Source organism: Carassius carassius, chromosome 45 (genome assembly GCF_963082965.1).
Source record: "Carassius carassius chromosome 45, fCarCar2.1, whole genome shotgun sequence".
Classification (NCBI taxonomy): domain Eukaryota; kingdom Metazoa; phylum Chordata; class Actinopteri; order Cypriniformes; family Cyprinidae; genus Carassius; species Carassius carassius.
The window spans coordinates 885,977-908,598 of record NC_081799.1 but is presented as its reverse complement, the minus strand read 5'-3'; the positions used below and the strand labels follow the sequence as shown (position 1 = coordinate 908,598).

The following is a 22,622-nucleotide window of genomic DNA, read 5'->3' as shown; positions in this document are numbered from 1 at the left end:
TGATAGGAGCCCAGCTGTCAAGCCTCTTCACTGCAGGCCACAAGCTCAGCCATCTTGTGCGCACATGTCTAAGCAGGGACTGCTACTCTATCTCCACAAAGCTGTGAATTGACTTAAGTTCCTCAATGCGTTTGGCAGATGAGGAGAAGTGGCTAAAGGTCTTGTTGATGACATTTTCGATGTCGATATTTAGCTGATCTCTTGCGTGTTTTGCACTGTTGTGATCGATGTGGGCCACACAGTTTGCCTTCAAAATGCAACTGTTGTTCTCTTTCAGTTTCTGGAAGACAGAGTTGTATCTCCCATAATTCAGACTAGCATTGTCAGCAGAATACGCAGATATCATGTCTAGTCCCAGTCCGCTTTCCTCCAGCTTGGGGACTATCTGGTTGTGGATCGCGGCAGATGTTTCATCACGGTCATCATAGAAATCAAGGACCAGTAACGCACTGACAGTGGGAAGAGCTTGGTGGTCCCATGACTGGAGGCATCTGAAGACGCTGAGAAGAATGGTGTGTGGGCTGTGGAGACACACACACAGATGGGATCAACTTAAGAGATTCTCTAAAACAGATAATTATAAAAACAAAATACAAGATACTTCTTTACTGTTTTGATCATTATTGATTTTATATAAATATTATCTATAGAAATAGTTATACCTTTTCAAAAATTGTTGTTGCTTTTGTTTGTTTAGTTTGGGAGATAACGAATAGTGAAATGTTGTTCACAATCATGTAAGGATACACAGAGCCTGGTTTCACGATGGCATGGATGAGCAGCATTATGTTAGCTAACGTTAGCTACTTATGCAATTTCAGTGAACTGAAGGAAAAGTTGACTTTTAACATACCGGTAGAAGAAGATGATTAGCTAACATTAGCTAGCTAACCTTAGACAATTAGCTAACACACAACAATGTTTCATCCATGAACAAAACTTAAACTTTACCTTTGGTTGTTGCCTCTCGTACATTCAGTGGTCTTCTGAGGACTTTCAAGCAATCTTCGACAGAGGCAGGGGCAAGCACATCCGTGACGATGGCTTCTGCCTTCGTCCGACCACAGGCCATCCTCTTGGCAATGTCCGAGTCCGGATAAATCGTTGGGGCTAGCTTTGTGCCACAATCTCCTGCTCGATATGATGTAGCATTATACACACTCGTCACCTCTGCAGCAGTCAATTTGTCAGAGGAAAGCATCCATAGATTTGGATGTCTCTTTCTGTTGGACACGTTTCTTGTGAGTCTTGATGATGGCGGTGCCTCAGCCTTGCGGTGCATCTAAAAGTTCCTTCCCAGTGTGTCTGGTAAGCACATGCATGTACTGTCATGATAACAATGAAAAGTTGACAACAACCTAGTCAGCAGTTCAACTGAGGGGTGGGTGTGGCAACAGTAGCGTGCTGAACTGTCAAGTAATGTTCGTTTGGCTGCCTGGGGCAGGATATAGATATATCCAGGATATAGAGTGACCAACTTTTTTTTTGAGCAAGCATTGATTATGAGTGACATGGTCTCAATTTGCGGGACGCAAAACTCTGTTCACACACTAAGCAGGATGGGTGGTCACCCTACACATAACTAGCATTTCCAAAGTGTATATTGTTTATGTGCTCTCAAATAAACTAAATGATAAACTAGTGTTTTCATGATACCAAAATTATTGTTTCGATACCGATACCTAGTCAAGAATTGCGATTTCGATACTTTTTCGATACTTTCCTGAAAAGGGAAAATACACTCTCAAATATAATTGCTGTGCTTTATTTTAAAACAGGGACAACATTCTAATCATATAACACACTAATAAATGAAGATATTAAACATTTGAACAAAATATGAAATATCAAAATATAAAAAATTAATTAGAGCAATGACATTCAAGGTAAAGAAAGAATAAATTTATGAGCATTATCTCAGTTATCATAAGAAACATAAGTAATAAATGTGTCTTGATTCTGAACTTTGAATAAAAATATGAAAAGCAATTATATTAAACAATGTTTCTGAACTCAGAAGATTAAATGTCAAAAGATAAATAATATCAATTTAAGCAATGGCATTCAAGTAAAAAAAAAAAAAAAAGCAAATAAAATTTAGCAGCAATATCTCAGATATTGTAACTTATTCTGTCAGTTGTGCAACCTTTTCTTTCAGAGGAGAAAACTCAGCTAGTGAGCTTTAATGAGTGTCATCTTTTTCTACCAGTCGTGGACCGGCGGCCACAGTATCACTTGTGCTCGCACATGCAGCCTGGTGATGCGCGGGTCCGCTTTTTTTCCAACCCGCGGGTCCCGCTTTTATGAAATGATTTGGCTCGCCCCAGCCCGCAAATAAAGTAACATTTCTTTACCCACTGCGACCCGCGCATCGGGGACATCACGAAAGATACGTTGCTGCTTAGACCTTCGTATTGTAACCTTATCAAAGAACCTAATAAAATATGAAAATATATATTCCAAATATTTAATATAGGCTAGATGAAATTGCACTAGTGATGATTCATTCAAGCACAAATCTTTTAGGTGAACGAATTGTTCTCGTTCAGGTAATCCCCTGACTCATATTTCTTGTTCACTGAAGTTCCTCCCTCCACAGCAGCGCACGAGCACGACGCTATTAGCAGCGCATGCGCAGCTCGTGAACAGCTCTGTGAACTGCTCCACCCTGTCAAAGAGTTACTCAAGATGTGACGGAGCATGTGATTTGTTGAATGTGATGAACCCATACGCCCTTCACTGAACGAGATCAAGAGATCTTCTCATTCGTGAATGAGTTGATACATCTCGTTTATGAATGAAATGAATGAGTTTACGGGGTCAGTGAGCCAAGCATGTAAATATCGATCCGCAATCAGCAGATACAGCGCAGTTATAGGAGCTGTGCAGATACGCTCGTTTTCATATTTAGCATACAGAACATAACTCCATGTTTAATCCCTGATTAATGTGAATATTAAATATGAACTGTCTGACCAAACAATTAAAATGTTAATTATGCAAGAAAACCTCATGCTTTGTTCATCTGAACAACCTATTTAAACAATTTAATGCGATTATGGACACATTTTAGAAAAGCCAAATCAGTTTAGTAAAGCCACTAATGCAGCATCTCGCTGTGGTGCTTTTTTTCTGCTTGCGTGAGGAGAAAACACACAGACGTCCATAGAGAGGCACTGGAAGCATGCGGTGCACACACCAACATGAAATATGTCTCTTACAAATCTGGAACGCAGTCATTCTTTGAAGTATTGATACTAATAAATTTAGGAATCATGACGTTTTTAATTTCCGAGAATCGCGATACTTTTGAAGTATCGGTGCACCGTGCAACACTTGTTTCTACGTGTATTCAGATTTGATTTTAAATAAAACGGTGCATTATTGTGGCGTGTTATTGACACACTGTTTTCCGAATTAATGTTGTTCAGTTGCTTTGACACAATATGTTTTGTTAAAAGTGCTATATAAATAAAGGTGACTTGACTTGACTATGGCGCAGTCTATTTAAGTTGCCTCAAAATTGCATCTTGCCAGCAATGTGCTTGAGCACCTCTTTTTCAGACCCGGACGCCCATAGGTGCACAAATGTATTTACTATTTAAACACTGTGGTGCAGGACATGAAAATGATTACTGCGTTAGGTTGAAACTAGCAAAAAACACTTGTGTTGCACCTGGCGTTGCATTGTGCAGGGTATGACAGTATGTGTGTTTGTGTGTGAAATGTCATACTTTTAATGTTGTTACAGTGTGTGATTCCTATATGTAAATTTATTTTACAGCTCTGTGCCATGTCCTTGAAGAGCCCATCAGACCTGCTCAATGAAAACACGTACATCTCACCTTCCTTGACCCTTGACCAGCTCTGCTTATCATATGAAAGAAGATTGGGCCCGACAGAGACTCGTGGGTCAGATGCTTTCTCTCTAAAGAGTCAACTTAATAACGGCAGCACAAACTCTCTCCAGCTTCTCAAAGGCATTATGGGAGGACTAGATGATGATAATGATGATGTATCCCTCCGGCACCAGGAAGATGAATGGAGCAGAAATCATGAGAATGAGCACAGTCTTCCTGTCTCTGAGAGCAATGCCAAGTGGATGAAGGAAGATCAGAATCAATTATGCAAGTTAGCAGAGCAACAGCAGCAGCAAGACCAGAATCTCAACCTGGTTGAAAACAAGAATGAATCCACTGTCAGAAACCCAAACCAGAACTCACAGCGGCGTCATGAAGTGAAGAACAAGACCCTGAAAGCGCTCTGCTCTGACCTGCACAGTTGGGCAGCTGATGAACATCTTCTGATTTACTCTTCTCATACTCTGATGGAGAAGAATCAAGAAAACCAAGAGCAGATGAAAGACGTGGAAGCAGAGAGAGAGGAAGAGAAACATTTAAATCCCAGTGGAGCAGAGAACGCAGATTCATCTGAGATTCAGAAGAAAGGAGGTGACGGTGGCAGCAGAAATGCTTGTTTATTATTCAGTAAAAACGTCATTCCCAGCGACGAGGACTCCAGCTGCATGTCGCTGTCTCAGGGAAGCACTGCAAGCAGCTCCCCAGATGGAGAGCCAGGTAGATCATGCAACATGGCAGGTGATCACAAAACAATGCAAGACCCTGTTTACACTCAGTGGCCTCATTCATGAAACTTTCATACATATGAGTCAATTCTGAGTAATTTGCGTGTAAAAAAACCTACGCTTAGTAAATGTCAGATTTAATGGTTAAACCTGTATGTTAATGAATTCTAATCATTCATAAATGGGGCACTCATGCACACTCATTCACAATAACCATAATCCCCACCTATGAATTACAATTACGCAAGCTGCATATCCAGAAACGCAGTGGAATATTCTGGTCTACTTTTTTCAGGTTTGTCTCCAGTATATTGCATAAATGCAAAAAAAAAAAAAAAAAGACTTATAGGCCATATGCCTAACAATAAATATTCAGTAACGTGCGCCCCACCAAAGAGTTTTTAGCTGCGTTTTACAGTTGCAGGCTGCAAAGAAATACATAATAATAAAATATTCTGAAAGAGTGCAAGGGCAAATGAATTACTTATGGCAATGCATGTTTTATGCACCATTTACATGTGATAGGGAGCAGGTGTACATTTCTTCTGTACCAACGAACATTTTGAATATAGAAACATTTTCATGAACTTGAAAGTTTACGTCAGAATGGCTTTATGAACAATTTGCAGTAAGTAAATTTAGTAATCTATTACAAATCAGGATTTTTGCATTAAAGACTGTTTCTGAGACCATCTGAGAGAGAATAAATTGAAGAAGGGATGCACAGTATTAGATTTACCTGTATCTGATGTGCTGATAATTCGAAAATCATTTTGGCTGATAGCAAATGCAGATACCAATATTTGCTTTCCTGTGTAGAAATTATTTACAAATTGGTTTTGGTTAGTTTTCAGCAAACACGTATTTGTTAGAACAAATGAACACAGTGTAAAAATATTTTGCATTGAAAGCTTTGAAAAATAATTGTCGATAATAAAATCAAGCTCTGCATTTTTTAAGATGTAGTTAAAAACCATTTTTCATTTCGTTTATTTGGTTTATCACTAACAAATATACAATAACATATATCATATACATAACTTTTGATTAAACCAAAGGGTACAGGCTGAAGCTCAAGGCTTATTGACACCTATCCCTCTCAATTTTTACAAACAGTCAAGCAGTACTCAATTCTCTTCGTGCAAACACTTGAAACAACAAAGTCATAGACATTAATTACCCAAAACACCTATCTATATGAAAGTATTATCTTGTTTCTTAGGAGCCGTTTAAATCCACTTATTGTTTGTGTCAATTTAAGATCTATATGCAAACAATTCCATAAATTCACTCCTCTTACAGAGATAGTTCTACATCTAATATTTGTTCTTACCTTCAGTTTTTTAAACAAACATGTTCCTTTTAACTCATACTTACAATAACGTTTCTCAAACATACTCAAAATTTTATCAGGAAGCATTTTATAGTATACTTTATACATTATCAATGTAACCTTGTAATCCACTAAATCATAGAATTTTAGAATGTTTAATTTAAAAAATAAATCGTTTGTATGATCCCTATATTGTGATCTTGTTATGATACGTAAAGCTCTCTTTTGTAAAGTAAAAAGTGGTTGGGTGTATGTCTTATACGTATTACCCCAAATCTCCAGACAATACGTTAAATATGGAACAAATAATGATGCATATAACATAAATAATGCCTTCTTATTTAACAAATTCCCAATCCTATTTAATATCGCAACTGTCTTTGAGATTTTAGATTTTACATAATCAATATGCTTTTTCCACCCCAATTTACAGTCTAATATAACGCCCAAAATTTTTATTTCATTAACTCTTTCTATTTCCTCCACCCCTATTCTTACTTTCACTTCTGTCACACTACTTTTACCCCAGATCATAAACTTTGTTTTACTCATATTCAGTGACAGCTTATTAATATCAAACCATTTCTTAACCCATTCCATCTCCCTTTCCACATTTCTCACAATGTCCTTTAACTCTTTCCCAGAATAAAAAAAAATTGGTATCATCCGCAAAAAGAATAGGCTTAAGAAAACTTGAGACCCTACAGAGATCATTTAAATATAAAATAAACAATTTTGGTCCCAGGACGGAGCCCTGTGGAACTCCACAAAGAATTTTCAGGGGACTTGACATAATTCCATCAACTGAAACAAATTGTGTTCTGTTATTTATATATGAACAAATCCAAGAATATGCAACCCCTCTGACCCCATACTTAAACAGCTTCTTCAGAAGAATATCGTGATTAATAGTGTCAAATGCTTTTTTCAGGTCAATAAAGACACCCAGACTCACTCTCTTATCATCAATTGCCTTGCTTAACTCATCCACTAATTTCATTATTGCAAGTCCGGTCGACTGCTTGGCCTGAAATCCATACTGCTGCTCACACAAAATATTATATTTATTAATAAAACTATCCAGCCTTTTAACAAAAAGTTTTTCCAATATTTTAGAAAACTGTGGAAGAAGTGATACATGTCTATAATTTGATAAATCATTTTTATTACCTGCTTTAAACAAAGGTATGACCTTTGCTACCTTCATCTGGTCAGGGAATATTCCCGTCCTAAATGAAACATTACATATGTGTGTCAATGGTTTAATAATCTCTTCTATGGTTTCTTTCACTAAGGACATATCTATGTTATTGCAATCTTGTGATCTCTTACTTTTATGGTTTAAAACCGTTCCCCTCACTTCAGATTCACTAACCTCACTTAGATACAAACTTTGCAAATTGTTTTCAATTAATTCATCCAATCCATTTTTCTCTTTTGGTTCAACAATATCCCTTGCGAGATTCAGTCCCACATTAACAAAAAAATCATTAAATTCTTCTGCCACATCTTGTTTCTTGTCTATGCACATATTATCTTTTATTATAAATTTAGGATATGTAGCTTCTTTAAATTTATTTCTTGTTAAACCATTTATAATTTTCCACATTCCTTTCATATTTCCTATATTTTCCTCTAAACAACTGCTATAATATGTCTCTTTCCTTAACCTAAGTATTTTCGTTAGTTTATTTTTATATGCCTTATATTTCATCTCAGCCTTTTCCGTTCTTTGTCTTAAGAAGACCCTATATAGTGTGTTTTTCTTTTTACATGCATTAAGTAAGCCTTTTGTCATCCAAGGGTTTTGTTCCCTCTTTTTCTCAATGTACATTTTTAAAGGACAATTCATTTCATATAACTTTGAATAACTATTCAGAAAAGAGCTATACGCTTCATTTGCATCATTAACATAAACATTTTCCCAATTATATCTTAATAGATCTTCCTTAAAGGCTTTCAAGGTTACAGGAGTCCTCAGCCTCCATTCTCTTTTCCTCCTTACAGGTGCTTCTTCATTTAATTTACAATTATAATAAACAAAAATTGGCAAATGGTCACTTATGTCTTCCACCAACAGTCCCCCTACAATATCATTACTAACAACATTTGAATAAATATTGTCAATTAATGTAGCACTTTGTCCTGTAATTCTACTCGGCTTTGTGATTGTTGGAAATAAACCTAAGCTGTCCATTGTATAAATAAAGTCTGTGGTACCTTTGTGGCCTTGTGGATTGAAAAGATCAACATTAAAATCTCCACAAACAAAAACATTTTTTTTACCTACCACCTTCTCAAACATACAAACTAATTGATCCTTTGTTTTGTCAATACATGTTCCAGGCGCTCTATACACACAACTAACTATTAGATTTCTACTTGTTTTCATCTCTATTTCTACAGTGACTATTTCAAAATTCCCAGCACATTCTTTCGACATAGAGACAACCTGCTTACATTGCAGGGCAGTATTAACATATAAGGCCACTCCACCTCCCTTCTTTAAAGTCCGGTTTACAAAGAACATTTCATAGCCTGTCATTCCAAAGTCTTCCACAGTATCATTTCGTAACCATGACTCTGAAATCGCAATGACATCAAATGCCCTCTTCAGCCGCTTCAAATAATCCATGATATTGCTGAAATTTCTATTTAAACTTCTGCTATTGAGATGGATAATATACACTCCATCCCTCTCTACAATGTCATTGAATTGTTTTTCAGTGAAATATTTACAGTTGGACCCATCTGTTGTGGAGGCATAATTGAAATTCCTCTCAGGGTCTATTTCACTCCCCACATCAAATACTCTTTCATCCAAATCTTCTAATCTTCCACTGTGCGAGTAATTCAGATATGGTGTTACCAAACTTGACATTGGCATTTCATTGTCCATCTTATCAGTCTTCTGCTGGTCTAAGTCTTCGTCATGTCCATCAAAAAAGGGAAACACGTAATCTTTAAACATACAATCAGTCATTGTCATTTAACACTTGTAAGCCAAATCCTCTCTCTGATCTGTGTGCACAAACAATCCATCCATCCAGTTTCACGGCATTCCCAGGCCAAAAAAACATCACAGTCAGTAGGCCCGATAGCCCTGAGCCCCAAATTAACCATCCTCTTCCAAAAATATCACACAATCTGGGCCATCTAGGACTCCTGCCATTTCCATCAGAGTGCAATTCATTCATTTCAAGTTCACGTAGATCTCTTACCGTGATAATCTTTGCTTCCTCGGGCGTTCCATTTAGTTTGATTATCACCTTTCCATTTCTTGTCCATGTTGCTTGAATCTTCATTTGTTTCCTCAGGTTCCTCGCCACTCTGGCTATATCAGCATTCTTTTTGGTTAAATGTTAATTTATATAAACATCGTTCCCCTTCAGTTTTTTCCCTTGCTTTAGAATGTCTCTCTTATGTTTAGTCGCGACAAACCGCAAGACAATAGCTGGCTTCGTTTGTTTGTTTTTCCCTGGAAGACTGTAGCAAGATGACACATTTTCACTTTTAATATTAATATCCTTTGTCTTAAAAAATTGCATCACTTGATATTCCAGCGATTGCTGTTCTTCGCTCGAAATATCTTCACCGTCTTTTCCAGCAGCCACACTTGAGTAAGATCTATTTCGGATATCAAGCCCACTAATAATCAAGTCATTCCCTCTTGCGTTTTGTTCCAACTCATCAATCCTTCTTTCCAACTGGTCAACCATCATGTCCTTTTCTTTTACCAAACTTTTCAATTGTTTGACTTCCGACATTAGCTCCTCCAGCATTTCTTGGTTTTTAGCAACTCGAGCAAGGTCCTCAGACAACATGCTCAGAGATTTTCGAATTTCCTCCATATCCTCATAAATTTTCTTTTGTCTTGACATGTTTAAATTTCAGCATTTACTTCGCATTTATTTTGAACATCGTCCTGTATAACCATAACATTTTATTTGTGGATTTAACATCAATACATGTTCTAAAGCAAAGAACTGTTAAAAAATATTTATATTATTATTTTAAAGATCATTGTTTTGTGTATTTGGTGTAACAAAATATGTTGACATGCTTTAATGTTCAAAAATCACAAATTTCTTTTCTTTCTTTTTTTTTTTTTTAAATAATGTACATTGTAGGTCCTCTATGCCCCGTCTCTCTCAAACGCCTAATTTTCTACAAAGTCCCGCCTTCCAACAAGCGCACTCTTCTCTGATTGGCCAACTGACCCAGTGCATTGTGATTGGCCAAACACCGCAGTTAGACAGTTAACTCTTAAAGACCTAGAACATTTTTGGGGCGCCTGACACACCTACACTTTTCTTTGTTTTTCAGACCTATTCTTAGCAGTCAGCTAAATCTAATATATAGTTAAAAACAGGAGAACTTACAGTTTAAGTTTAACTTATTTAAAGTCTCAATTTTCTTTTCGTTTTCTCTAAGAATTAATGAAATTACAGAATTTTAAGAAAAATGCAAGCAACAGTTGGGTGTTTTTTTTTACTGTGTACTCAAACAGAAACTCCTAAAGGTTGGATATTTTTCTTTAGAAAGTTCTGTCTGGGTGTTTTACACTTCCAAATATTGTTATATATGTAAATTGTTTATTTATTTATTTTAGATGTTTACATTTGGATGATTTGCATAAACCTGCTTCTGTTGGTTTGGCAGTAGGTTGCTTGCCCTACACAGTTATCTTGTTTGATTTCTTAATTCATGTTATATTTTGTTCTGTTTGAAACTTCTTCTATAAGTGAAGTTTACTGTTAAGTGCACTGATGTCACACTCATTTTGAATAATAGTTTATTGTTAAATTGTTAAATACCCTGCCTCCACTACATAGCCCTATATTCATAACATAATTATAATGTGTCTCACCACATTTGAGTTATCATTGCAAAAAGTGTACTGTACTGTAATATAGCCTATTCACATAAAGAATACAATACGATATATTGGTTTCAGACTTTTTTGCTTCCTTATATCGGTATCACCATCTGCCCCCAAAAACGAAGCCTGTGATGTGGACACGATATACTCCGTTCCAGAGCATATGCATGACTGCAGCCTTGAGTGGCAGTCTTACTAACCAATAGAGGTGAGTGCACCTCCATTCTCCCCAATCAGCACTGCTCTAAACAACTGTGTAAACGCCCACCATTAAAAAAAAGGAGAGCAGGAGAGAGATAGAGTGGGATTATGGTGTCAGATCAATAGTTAAAACTAAAGAAAAACATTATGTAACTTAAAGGGGTGGTAAAACGCGGTTTTTCGAAGGCTTTATTGTGTTTGTGGGGTGCACTGTAACATGTGTTCATGCTTTGTTTTTTAAAAAAATCGCATTATTTTTCATATATTTTACCTTTACTCTACACTGCTCTGTCCCTCCTTGTAAAACGGTCTGATGGTTTCCGGGTTCTATGAAGCCAGTCCCACAAAAATAGCAATGGGCTCAGATTGGTTAGCTGGCCCAGTGTGTTGTGATTCGCTAACCGCCTAGAGCACGTTTTTCGGTAACGTCACGCCCCTTACCTTTACCAGTTGTCTGTGCTTTGGTGGTATTAGAAACAATGGCGTCAATAAAACCATACCAATTTGAGCCCGAATCGGACCTAGAAAATTTTAATGAAGATGAACGAGCAGAACCTGTTCAAGAACGGCGTTTAAATGACGTTTCAGAATGGTATGTTTTTTGTTGTTGATATCTAATACTTTTTTAGATACGCTGTAATTTAATTGTACTAATTATAATAGTTGATGTTTAATTTATAACATTAATAAGTGTTTGTCTATTAACAAAAGTGTATTCAAGAACCTTTTTTATTTAAAAAAATATATATATTTTATTAGGTGTACATGTAATAACTGTGCAAAAATGCCAATTGAAGAGGAAAACATCTGCTGCAAAGAAATACAGAAGGTAGTGTAATAAGCTATTACCAAAATTATGCATAACGTGTTAATTCTGTATAATTATTTTTTCATATTTAAAAGATAAACATAGGTTAATTGTACAGTATGTTCTCATTGTCTTACATTACCGTTTAGGTTGTAAAACGAATGATGGCGGTTCCAGACCCTCCTAAATGTATGGTTGAGCATCCAGGTTTTGAACCAAACTGCTTAAATCCGTATACTTTGCAAAATATCAATAATATTTACAGAGCCGACTATGGACCAGTGAGACGCAGAAATGAAGAGGAGTAAGTATTTATTAAATTTTATGAAATTATGTTGTGTAAAAGAACATAAATAAAAGACAATAGATACAAAATATATATATTTACACATTTATATTTACTATATAGTTATTCAAAGACAAAAACTAATCAAAATATACATTTTTATCAAACATATTTTCACATCACATATACATGTTTCCAATATACCACTGGTTTTATACACAATATTGAGGTTTTCTATTCCTGCCATAGGCGTTTCCGTTATCTGGCCTATCGCAGCTTTGTCAGCTGGTGCTGGGGCTACCTAGGACGTAGTGTGAGGGTTGTCATCCCCTCATGTGTTGTTAACCGGATCCGTCTACAGTTTCCTGATCCAGCGGGACAGTATGTTGGGTTCCGGCCACCCCTCGACTGAATCGTGACACACGCTGGGCAATCACCTCTTCTTTGGAAGGTTTTTCATACTGTGATGACAGAGGAGGTGGAATGGGGATTGCATGCAGCTCTTCCGCATATGGCTTGGGGTCCACAAAGACTTTATGTAACAGAAGGCTCATAAGGTCATCCACATAGTCTGTAAAAAACAGAATACTGAGTCACTCTATGGTTTTACATAATTACTGATAAATAATCTACCTTTGTTTTATAATTAACATTTGTGTAATGTTTATAAATATTTTTTGTAAGCTTATATTTATTTTATTATAGCTTTTTTTTTTATATATTATTGTTAATAAAACAAACTTACTGTATGTTGGTTCTATTTTCACTGGCTTTGCTGTGCATTCCCCTTTTTTGGACTTTGGAAAAACGATCTTATACACAGCCTGTCCTTCAGTTGTTGTTGCCTGCTCACGGTTAGCATTTTCATTATAGTGCATTGCTGCAAGATACAGCCTGTAATCAGTGCACAATCCATAAAATATGAAGATTAGTAGACTGTGTTGTGACAAATAAACAAACAATTCAGAATAAGAGACAAATGTTCAATCCATGATTATAATGGTTTCTTTCTTGCAAGAAAGGCTCACAGTCGCACAGTCAGTCAAGAGAATGTGAGAGTTCTGGCCAAGATGGGAGGCTTTATAGCTCTTTATATCTCTGCTACTCATAACATAGATAACATACTGTAGGGCCACAGGCAAGGCTCCTAACCTATTTATCCTTTTTCTTCCTTATTAGGAAAGAACATTATTTATTATAGGGAAAGATCATTAATATTAATAAAATAATGAATAAAAAAAACATTTCCATAACAATTGTTAGAAACAATGCTTATAAATATTACTGAATATGTCAAAGATTATTACCTGCACAACATTCCTATGAAAGGGAAAATCACGTTCTTTGGGGCAAAACGCAAAATCAGACTGTGGAAAGCCTCCAGTGATGACGTCTGAAAGTTGTGGCTGAGCTTTTCTATATCCTTGAGAACTCTCTTGTTGTATAATAGCTTTTCCACTTTATGGAGCGCTATTGATCCTGTAACCAAACAGATAAAATATGAAGAAAATCTCAAAATTTTACTAGTTTACTGTCATTTTATTGTCATCTGTCTCTCTATACAGTCATACCTGGTTGGATCCATTTTTTTGGATCCCTGGAAACTTTGTCTGGGTGTTCACACTTGGGGAAGAGGTGGTTCTCATGAACATGTACATTTTGGATGTGGTTCTGCAGTGAATTCCCCTTCGCCACCTTTTCTGGCCCAGACTCAGAGGAAATCGCACTCCAGTAAACATGGTTTTTGATGCTGTGCAACCATTTTTTCAGCACCTCACAGTCCTTCATTTTTGAAAGTTAGTCAAGTTTCTTAGATAAACCTGTACAAAGTAAAAGCTTGGTTGTACAATCATTATTTCAAGATAATCAAATTACCACAAAAATAAAAATGTACATGTTAGGTTGAACAATTAACTGAATAAGAATCAATTAATAATACAAAGATAAATAATTACCTTTCTCAAAGTGCCACACGTCATAGAACTGAGTGATATTGCGGTCCCTCAGGTACTTCTGAATCTGCGGATGGCGATCGGTGACGATGTAGTCAACAGCTAAACCATTAGACTCCAGCTTATCGAGACAACGCTTCAATCCCTCCTTTTCCATATGATAACTTCCACCAACCCCGTTGCTCTGTTGTTGGGTACACAACATTTCAAATGTATAAACAGAGTAGAGTATACACAATAACAGATAAAAGAAAATGTAAATAAATTTTTTAAATGCTTAATTACTAACCTGAACTAGTTGAAGATCCAGAATTTTGTTGGTTTCCATGTGCATAATGGTGTAGCTGCCAAATTTTGCTGAGTGTCCTATTGTAAACATCATAATCATATATAGAACATTACTGAGAACATCAGTATCATAATATTTTAGGAAAACTCAAAGACTATAAAATAAACGGCGTGATTTTTTTTTATTTACGGTAAACGTACCTGGCGTGTCAGCACGCATATCTCCAGCCACAGCAACATTTCCTCCCTCTTGCAGCTGTCTTATAAGATTCAGTTGATCTTGCTTCCACTTGTGTATTATGGTAGGCTCAATGAAATTCCTGGCATGAATCCTAAAAGTTACGAAATGCATCATCTGGAGCTTCATGGCCTTGAAAATCTATTAACATAGAAATCATAGAAATCATACAGTACATACATAATGAAACAACACAGTATTTTTTTGTGAATTTTATTGTAATTGTAATACCTTCTCTAGTTGTTTAAAAGATCCACCGGTAAAATACGTTGCAGCAGACAATAGCAGGTTTCCAAGTGGGGTACTCCCTACAATGGGCTGGCTCTGCCACTGTCTGTAGTAGTTACACTTTTCACAAAGCTGGGTGAATGCAACAAAAGTCCCCCTTCGTCTGCTCTGGACAACACACTTTGTCTTACAAATTGGACAGGACACAAACAGCTCTCGAAGACAGCTTTCAAAAACAATGTATTTGTTATTGCTGTGGTCGGGCTGTGGATCTATCCTAAGGCAATATAAAAAGAATAAATATTAGGAAGTTGCTTTCATGTTTTATATATTTTTTTAAACACAAATGTATTGGTAAAAAAGTGTGTAAATATGTATTTATATCTTACGCCAATTCTGATTCTTCAGTAACAACAGAATCTGGGTTATATGTGGAATCAGTGGGTTCGACATTTAATTCTGATTCTTCTTCCTCATCTAACACCAGACGAGGTCTCTTACTGGGCCTGAAGACTGAGCCCCTTACTGGTGTTGAAGACTGCTGCACATCAGGAAACATCTCAGTTGTTTGGGTGCCCACATCATGACCATAATATGTTGCCTGAATGCCTACAAGTACAAAAAAAAGTAAAAAATACAATTACTCATAACCATCTGTCATGCTATTACAATTTTTTTACAGTGAGAAACATAAGCCACTTTCTAATACACATAAGTTTCAGTAGCCGGTATAACAATTATAATAAAAAAGACGATGTGTACTAGAACTGGATATGATAAAGTAACACAAACACATTTAATGTCTGTATTTCATACCTTTGCTCCTTAAGTGGAAACTGCTCAATGTACCCATTGAAAGTTGTGTGCCCACTGATCGCATCTTTGGCTACAGTTTCAGTCTCTATAGGGTCTGACTGACATCCAACTTCATGAAGTGTAGATGTAGTGGGGAGCTCTTGGGAACTCGAACCCTGCTGAGATGTTGTCTGTAAGAAATAATGACAATATGTAATCAATGATCAAATTACAGCTTAAAACATACATGTGTCATGTAAAATAGTAGGAAAAAATTAATTACTGGATAATAATCATTGGACCACAAAAAATAAGCTTCATAAGCAAGAATTTCATATAATTGTTCTAACAAATTATATTAGTCCTCAACGGGATTTTTTTTGATTAAAGAGTGAAGATCGGTACTGAATGGAATCGTTACTTTTGTATTTTTAGAACGCTTATAGCCAAATATCTGTCGCTATAACTATTAACCCAAAACGAACACTAAACATTGGATTTACTATAGTAGCCGAATCAAACACAGAACCATGTTTAGCATGCCTGCAGATAAACAAACATGTAGATAAACAATACATAAACGCTCTAATCAAATAATGATATACACTAATTCCAAGTTCGCGGTTGAGATTAAGAAAAAAAGTTTGTAACGTTAACGTTAGGGGTTTGTCGAATGCATGAATGAGCATTTAACAAACTGGTTTGCGGAGCCAAACAGCGTTGTTATTTGTTCACTTCCTTGATACAATGTACAATAAGCAATACAAACTATTACAGTAAAACACATTGACGAAAAATAAGTCATACTTACAGGTTGTGGCCCGTAAACAGCTTCTGTTTTTAAAGTTGGAACTGCTCCATCTTTCAGGACAAGCCGTTGGGCGAATCCTGCATTGAACTCGCAAAGATTGTGGAAGCTTTCCTCCGTAAAATGAGCAGCACAGAGAGCGAGATTTGGGTAATAATTTTGAGGGACCGAGTTAAAAATAAATTTTAACCATTGATCCCTAACTTCCCCGTCCCTAGGAAGGCTGAACAAAGTGGACCTGCAATCCGGATGAAAATAACAGCGTTTCGTCGGCATCGCGGCAATGACACTCCAGCATACAACAACTCTTCTCAATCTCCACAGCAATATAAAATGGCCTCGCTCCCCACCCCGCCCCCCCTAATTTATTATTCTCGGAGGAGGGGTTTTGGGCTTAGTGACGTCAGCAACCCTGGAGGAATGTCGTGTAGTCCCTACCGGCCGTTTGCTGTAGTCCTTAGAAATGGATTTCTTTAAAAGCAAATATCTCCCTTTGCTTAAAACTTTGAACGTTGTAACTTTGCAGATGTTGTTTATGCTCAAACAGGAACATTACACACTAGCTAAAGTTAGAAAAGTGAAATCGTGTTTTATCACCCCTTTAAGCTTTGAAAAGACAGACAACGAACAAAAAGATAATTTACAAGAGCTGCGTCACAATGCATATCAAGAGCATCTCTTATTGCATGTTCGCTATTCCCCATTCAGAAGACCGCAGACACAGCCTGTGTCTCTGAATGCTTCTCATACTCTCTTCCCACGCGGCGCGAATCCCGCGTTTTTCATAACGCTCGGTTATATTCTCGCGTGGCCCTGCACCGCAGATCTGCATGAGCGCATCTGGCAGTATGGATGAGGCTCGACGCACATGCGCAACCTGCGTCGATTCGCGCCTGACTCCCCATTTAAAACGAATATCAATTCAGTCTAACTACTTGAATGAAATGAAACATTTAGCACATTTTCCACTTGTTCTTAAAATCCCATATACAGTGTAAAATGTAATACCGTACTTAATAATTGACTAAAGAAATGCAGTTCTTTATTTATATAAAAAATTAATATTTCCAGTGAAATTCAGCAACTAAGTTAATTCTATAAAATTACTTATACCATTATAATCTTGTCTGCTGAAAAAAAAAAATACTAAATAAATAATATATATATAGAACCCCTCCCAATACACAACTGAAAATTGAAAGGATTTCAGGGTTATAATGGGAATTGAACAACAGTAATTACTATTGGAATAATGCCAAAAACAAAAAGGAATTTTTTTTTATGGTTTCATAGAAGCTGTTAGAATTTCTTTTTGTTTTTTGTTTTTTTTCAGCAAGGTAATGATACTTATACTGTGCTGCATATTATTGACAATATTGAGCTGAAGCTTGACTTTGCAAATGTAAAATCGCAAATCAAATCGCAATCGCAAAATATCTGTCAAAAAAATCGCAATAAGATTTTTTTCCCATATCGCACAGTCCTACTTGCCACAGTGTCTTCATTTTTTCATGGGTATATTATGTGCATTCACATCAATTATAATATTAATGATTCCCTTCAGGTGTTAGGGAATCAAGTGTTCGGTTGGTCTGATAATTGACTCGGATCCGAAATTCAGCTAGACTGATACCTTCACATTATTAGCTTCACTACATTAATATTACACAGCTAAGAAGCTTGTTGCGTAGATGGATCATGACCTGCTGACTTTTGTGCTGCCCCTCTAATTTTGTGCTAATTTTATTTCTAAATCACAATTAAAAACAAGTTGACCAATGTCTTGTACAGATTCTAAAAAACATAAGCAGATAACATGTAAACATCACTTACACTGCACAGAGCATACATTCAATATAAAATAACATTCAACATTCCAACAACATTTCACTGAGCATCATTTTGCAGAAAAGCCTGGGAGAATAGATGAGTCTTTAAAAGAGACTTAAAGTGGACACCAAAGTGGAGGCAGTTCTTATGTGTAAAGACAAGCTGTTTCCAGAGCCTCAGGGCTGATTATGCAAAAGCACAACTCCTCCTGACAGTTTGTGTTTGACCTAGGAACAGTCAAGTGTTTTTGGTCAGAGGACCTAAAGGTGCCATTTTATAAGGGTTTTGAACACAGTTGTGTGGCCGCAGTGTATGAAAACCACCAGCCACAAAAATTATCTGTGGGGTATTTTGAGATTAAAAAAAAAAAATTCATGTACACACTATTTAAAATATTGTATCAATGCATTCTATGGCACCTCTAAAATATCTTGATGGAGAGTACTGTTGTAACCAATCGTGCATGGCCGTTTAATGATTTAAAAACAAACAGCAAGATTTTAAAAATCAATTCTATTACGGAACGACAACCAGTGTTAAGGTTACAAAATGGGAAGGATATGGTCCCGTTTCTGAGAACCAGGGCTTGACCGTAACACCCGCCAAATGCGGGTTGATTTTGCTCGTAGCGGGTAACACAGTGACTCCAACTAGCCACTTTGGCAGGTTGAATAATCGCCAGTGTGTGAGTTGGAGGTTAAGTATAAGTTTAGCACAGATATATTTTCACAACGCAAGCTTCTAGAGGGCACACAAGTCTGAAGTAACAAATTTAGGTAAATGGGTGCAGAGCCAGTGGTAGTTGTGTAGGCAAAAACCAATGCCTTGAATTTTATACGAGCAGCTATTGGTAGCCAGTGCAAATTGATAAACAGAGGTGTGACGTGTATTCTTTTTGGCTCATTAAAAATTAATCTTGTTGCCACGTTCTGGATTAATTGTAAAGGTTTGATAGAACTGGCTGGAAGGCCAAGAGAGCATTGCTATAGTCCAGCCTGGACAGAACAAGAGCTTGAATAAGGAGTTGTGCAGCATGTTCCGAAAGAAAGGGCTTGATCTTCTTGTTGAATAAAGCAAATCTGCAGGATCGGACCGTTTTAGTAATGTGGTCTGAGAAAGTCAGCTGATCATCAATCATAACTCCAAGGCTTCTAGCTGTTTTTGAAGGAGTTATGGTTGATGTGCCTAACTTGATGGTGAAATTGTGATGAAACAATGGGTTTGCTGGAATCACAAGCAAGTTCTGTCTTGGCAAGGTTGAGTTAAAGGTGATGGTCCATCATCCAGCAAGAAATGTCTGTTAGACAAGCTGAGATGCAAGCAGCTACTGTCGGATCATCAGGATGGAATGAGAGGTAGAGTTGAGTGTCATCAGCATAGCAGTGGTATGAAAAGCCATGTTTCTGAATGACAGAACCTAATGATGCCATGTAGACAGAGAAGAGAAGTGGTCCAAGAACTGAGCCCTGAGGCACCCCAGTAGTTAGATGTTAGGTCTTGGACACCTCACCTCTCCTAGATACTTTGAAGGACCTATCTGATAGGTAAGACTCAAACCATTGAGGTGTGGTTCCTGAGATGCCCTTTGTCAGTAGGGTTGATAGGAGAATCTGGTGGTTAACCGTGTCAAAACCAGCGGACAGATCAAGCAGGATAAGTACGGAAGATTTGGATTCCGCTCTTGCCAGTCTTAGAGCTTCAACAACTGAGAGCAAGCCCGTCTCAGTTGAATGTCCACTTCTGAAGCCAGATTGGTTGCTGTCAAGGAGGTTGTTATGTGTGAGAAATGTAGAGTCTTGGTTGAACACAGCTCGTTCAAGTGTTTTTGCAATGCAAGGAAGAAGGGAAACTGGTCTGTAGTTCTCTAAAATAGATTGGTTGAGGGTGGGTTTCTTAAGTAGTGGAGTTATACAAGCCTATCTAAATGATGAGGGTAAAACAACAGTGTGGAGGGAAGTGTTGATGATGTGAGTGAGTGCAGGTACAACTGCAGGAGAAATGGCTTGAAGGAGATGAGATTGAATAGGATCAAGCGGGCAAGTAGTAGGGTGATTAGAAAGGATGAGTTTTGAGACTTCTGCCTCAGAGAGTGAAGAGAAGGATGTAAATGAGTGTATGTTTGCTGGTAATATGAGCTTGACTGATTGTGGTGTGAAAAATTGTGCACTGATGTTTTTAATTTTATTAATGAAAAACGTGGCAAAGTTACCATAAAACATGAGATGCAGTGGGGGGGGGGGGCCCACCATAAATTCTCAAGATATGTTTTTAAAAAGTTGAACATACATAAATTTTACATGGCTTTCTAAACATCTGTCTCTCTTGTTGAGTCCAATGGTGTCCCTCTAGAAAATGTGCAAAATATGCATTCTGTGTGAATGGCTTGGTTTCAGTTTTGATGTAAACAACGTCTTCTCCACGTTGTTCTCTTTTCCTGCAATATTTTGAAAGAACATCACAGCAGTGCTGCCTCTAGTGGCTTTAACTGGATAGGCTAAACAAGAAAATTATAATGCAATGAAACTTACATTGTCATCGTATCTCGTGCGGCACTGATAAAGGCCAAAATATACTTGGGCTGTCCGCATCCACGCACTGTCTGCATTATATCATTTTCGATATCATTATATCATTTCAAGAGGGCTCGCAGACTTTTAAGATTTGTGATATTACAAATCCCGGAAAATATGCATTGTAGTCCAAACGAGTCATTCATTGTAGTTTTTGAAAAGTGATTTCTGTTAAATAAAATACCTTCTTTTGAGGTGGACTTTGAGCTTTGTGAATGCAGGCAGAGCTTGTTTTTTCCCCTCTAACAGCAACTTTACAGACTAACTAAAGTTGAAAAAGTGAAAAAGCATAATAGGACCCCTTTAATAAAAAATAAGATAAAGTAAAATTTAAATAGAATAGAAAGTGCTAGAGTTTGAATGTCTTCAGGATCATTAACAAAATCACAAGATGGTATGATCAATGTTGCCAGATTTGAGGATTCCTGCTGCAAAAATAAAGGTTAACATTTTGCTTGTGACTTAGTGATTTTGATATGTTGATAAAGGATATCTCCTTTTATTTTTGGTTATAGAGTCCTACTGGGATGGCAGTGCTTTTGAAACAAACACAGATCTGCCCGCTGGTTGGATGCGAGTGCAGGACACATCAGGCACCTACTACTGGCACATTCCCACAGGGACCACGCAGTGGGAGCCACCTGGACCCCTAGAGGAGAGAGCAGCCAGCACCTCACCTGCGCTCACACCTGGTGACCAGCCTCAGGTGCACACACCTATTAGACATCACCAAAAACACTTCAACCCAGCTAAACCTGTGTGCTGTTTACAATAGTCCATCAGTATAACATTATAGATATAAAGTTTCCCAACATCAGTGTCATTGTAGCCATGTGAGTGCTGATGTCTTTAAACATGAACACATTTGTATTTAGATTTCATGGAGTGGTGTTTCTCATCCAAACACATTCACTGAGGAAGAGCATTGGCAGGTAGGTTCATAATGGAATCACAGACATCTCATTCTGTTTTTGTAAGTCCTTGTAATGCATATTTATTGTTTAGAAGGTGGACGTGGCTTCTGATGAAAGTCTGAAGGAGTTTGAGGGAGCGACTCTACGTTATGCCTCCATCAATCTCAGGTATAAGATCAGTTAAACAACACCGACTCCTGAAGCTGAGCATTACACTGTTAGGCCTATGTCATATGTACATGTACATTTTAATGAATTTATGAATTGGGCAGACACTTATTATCTAAAGTCACTTAGGTTGCATTCAACATAAGTTCTGAGTAATCGAGGCCATGATCTTGGCATTGTAAGTGTCAGGCTCTATTGTTTGAGCAAAAGGAGCATTGATCCTTCTCTCTGTGTCATCTTCCTGTTGTGCAGTTTTTCTCAGTCTGAGGAGGAAGAGGAACAGACTTATTTCAGCAGTAATGAGGGGGCGAAGGTAAGCACACAGGTGACTGACCACATACACTACATCAGGATGCTTGTTTGCTCAGTGTTTGCTCCCGTTTGTTTTGCAGTGCTTTGCGGTGCGTTCTCTGGGCTGGGTGGAGATCTCAGAAGAGGAGATGGCTCCTGGCAGGAGTAGTGTTGCAGTTAATAACTGTATCCGACAGCTGTCCTACCAGAAACACAATCTAGATGACACAGCTGGCTTCTGGGGCGAGGTTAGGCATATGTCTGCAAATCACTAGAATTTGAATGAATGAATGTGCTTCAACAATTCTTTTTTTGTTTTGTTTTTTGTTTTCAGAACAAAGAACATAATTAACATTGCTTAAATTTCAAAAACTTAAGATAAATGAAATAACTATCTTTAGCAAAAGAAACTGCAATGTAGGTCTAACACTTTTCTCAGAAAAAT

At 37.2% G+C, this 22,622-nt stretch overlaps 2 protein-coding genes across 6 annotated transcripts in view; one reads left to right on the top strand and one right to left on the bottom strand.

Annotated features, from left to right (window-relative positions):
* LOC132127132 (amyloid beta precursor protein binding family B member 1-like) overlaps positions 1 to 22,622 on the top strand; it is a 59,830-nt gene that overhangs the window by 11,913 nt on the left and 25,295 nt on the right. Inside the window, exons 2-7 of the mRNA XM_059538786.1 lie at positions 3,785 to 4,577; positions 21,320 to 21,510; positions 21,680 to 21,736; positions 21,810 to 21,886; positions 22,139 to 22,199; positions 22,279 to 22,425. Coding sequence (XP_059394769.1) covers positions 3,785 to 4,577; positions 21,320 to 21,510; positions 21,680 to 21,736; positions 21,810 to 21,886; positions 22,139 to 22,199; positions 22,279 to 22,425 — 1,326 coding nt within the window. The remainder of the gene's footprint in view (positions 1 to 3,784; positions 4,578 to 21,319; positions 21,511 to 21,679; positions 21,737 to 21,809; positions 21,887 to 22,138; positions 22,200 to 22,278; positions 22,426 to 22,622) is intronic.
* On the bottom strand, positions 12,239 to 15,337 carry LOC132127133 (uncharacterized). 5 transcript variants are annotated; one of them, XM_059538790.1, is made up of 10 exons: positions 15,191 to 15,337; positions 14,805 to 15,078; positions 14,537 to 14,714; positions 14,337 to 14,413; positions 14,051 to 14,231; positions 13,667 to 13,915; positions 13,403 to 13,574; positions 12,932 to 12,989; positions 12,841 to 12,874; positions 12,239 to 12,666 (listed from the first exon to the last, which is right to left on the bottom strand). In XM_059538790.1, exons 6-10 carry the CDS (start codon positions 13,881 to 13,883, stop codon positions 12,437 to 12,439), a joined length of 711 nt encoding a protein of 236 aa, XP_059394773.1. In that variant the 5' UTR covers positions 13,884 to 13,915; positions 14,051 to 14,231; positions 14,337 to 14,413; positions 14,537 to 14,714; positions 14,805 to 15,078; positions 15,191 to 15,337; the 3' UTR covers positions 12,239 to 12,436. The 5 variants fall into 5 exon arrangements, with proteins under 5 accessions (XP_059394773.1, XP_059394774.1, XP_059394770.1 ...); XM_059538791.1 differs by having other exon boundaries at positions 12,239 to 12,627; XM_059538787.1 differs by having other exon boundaries at positions 12,841 to 12,989.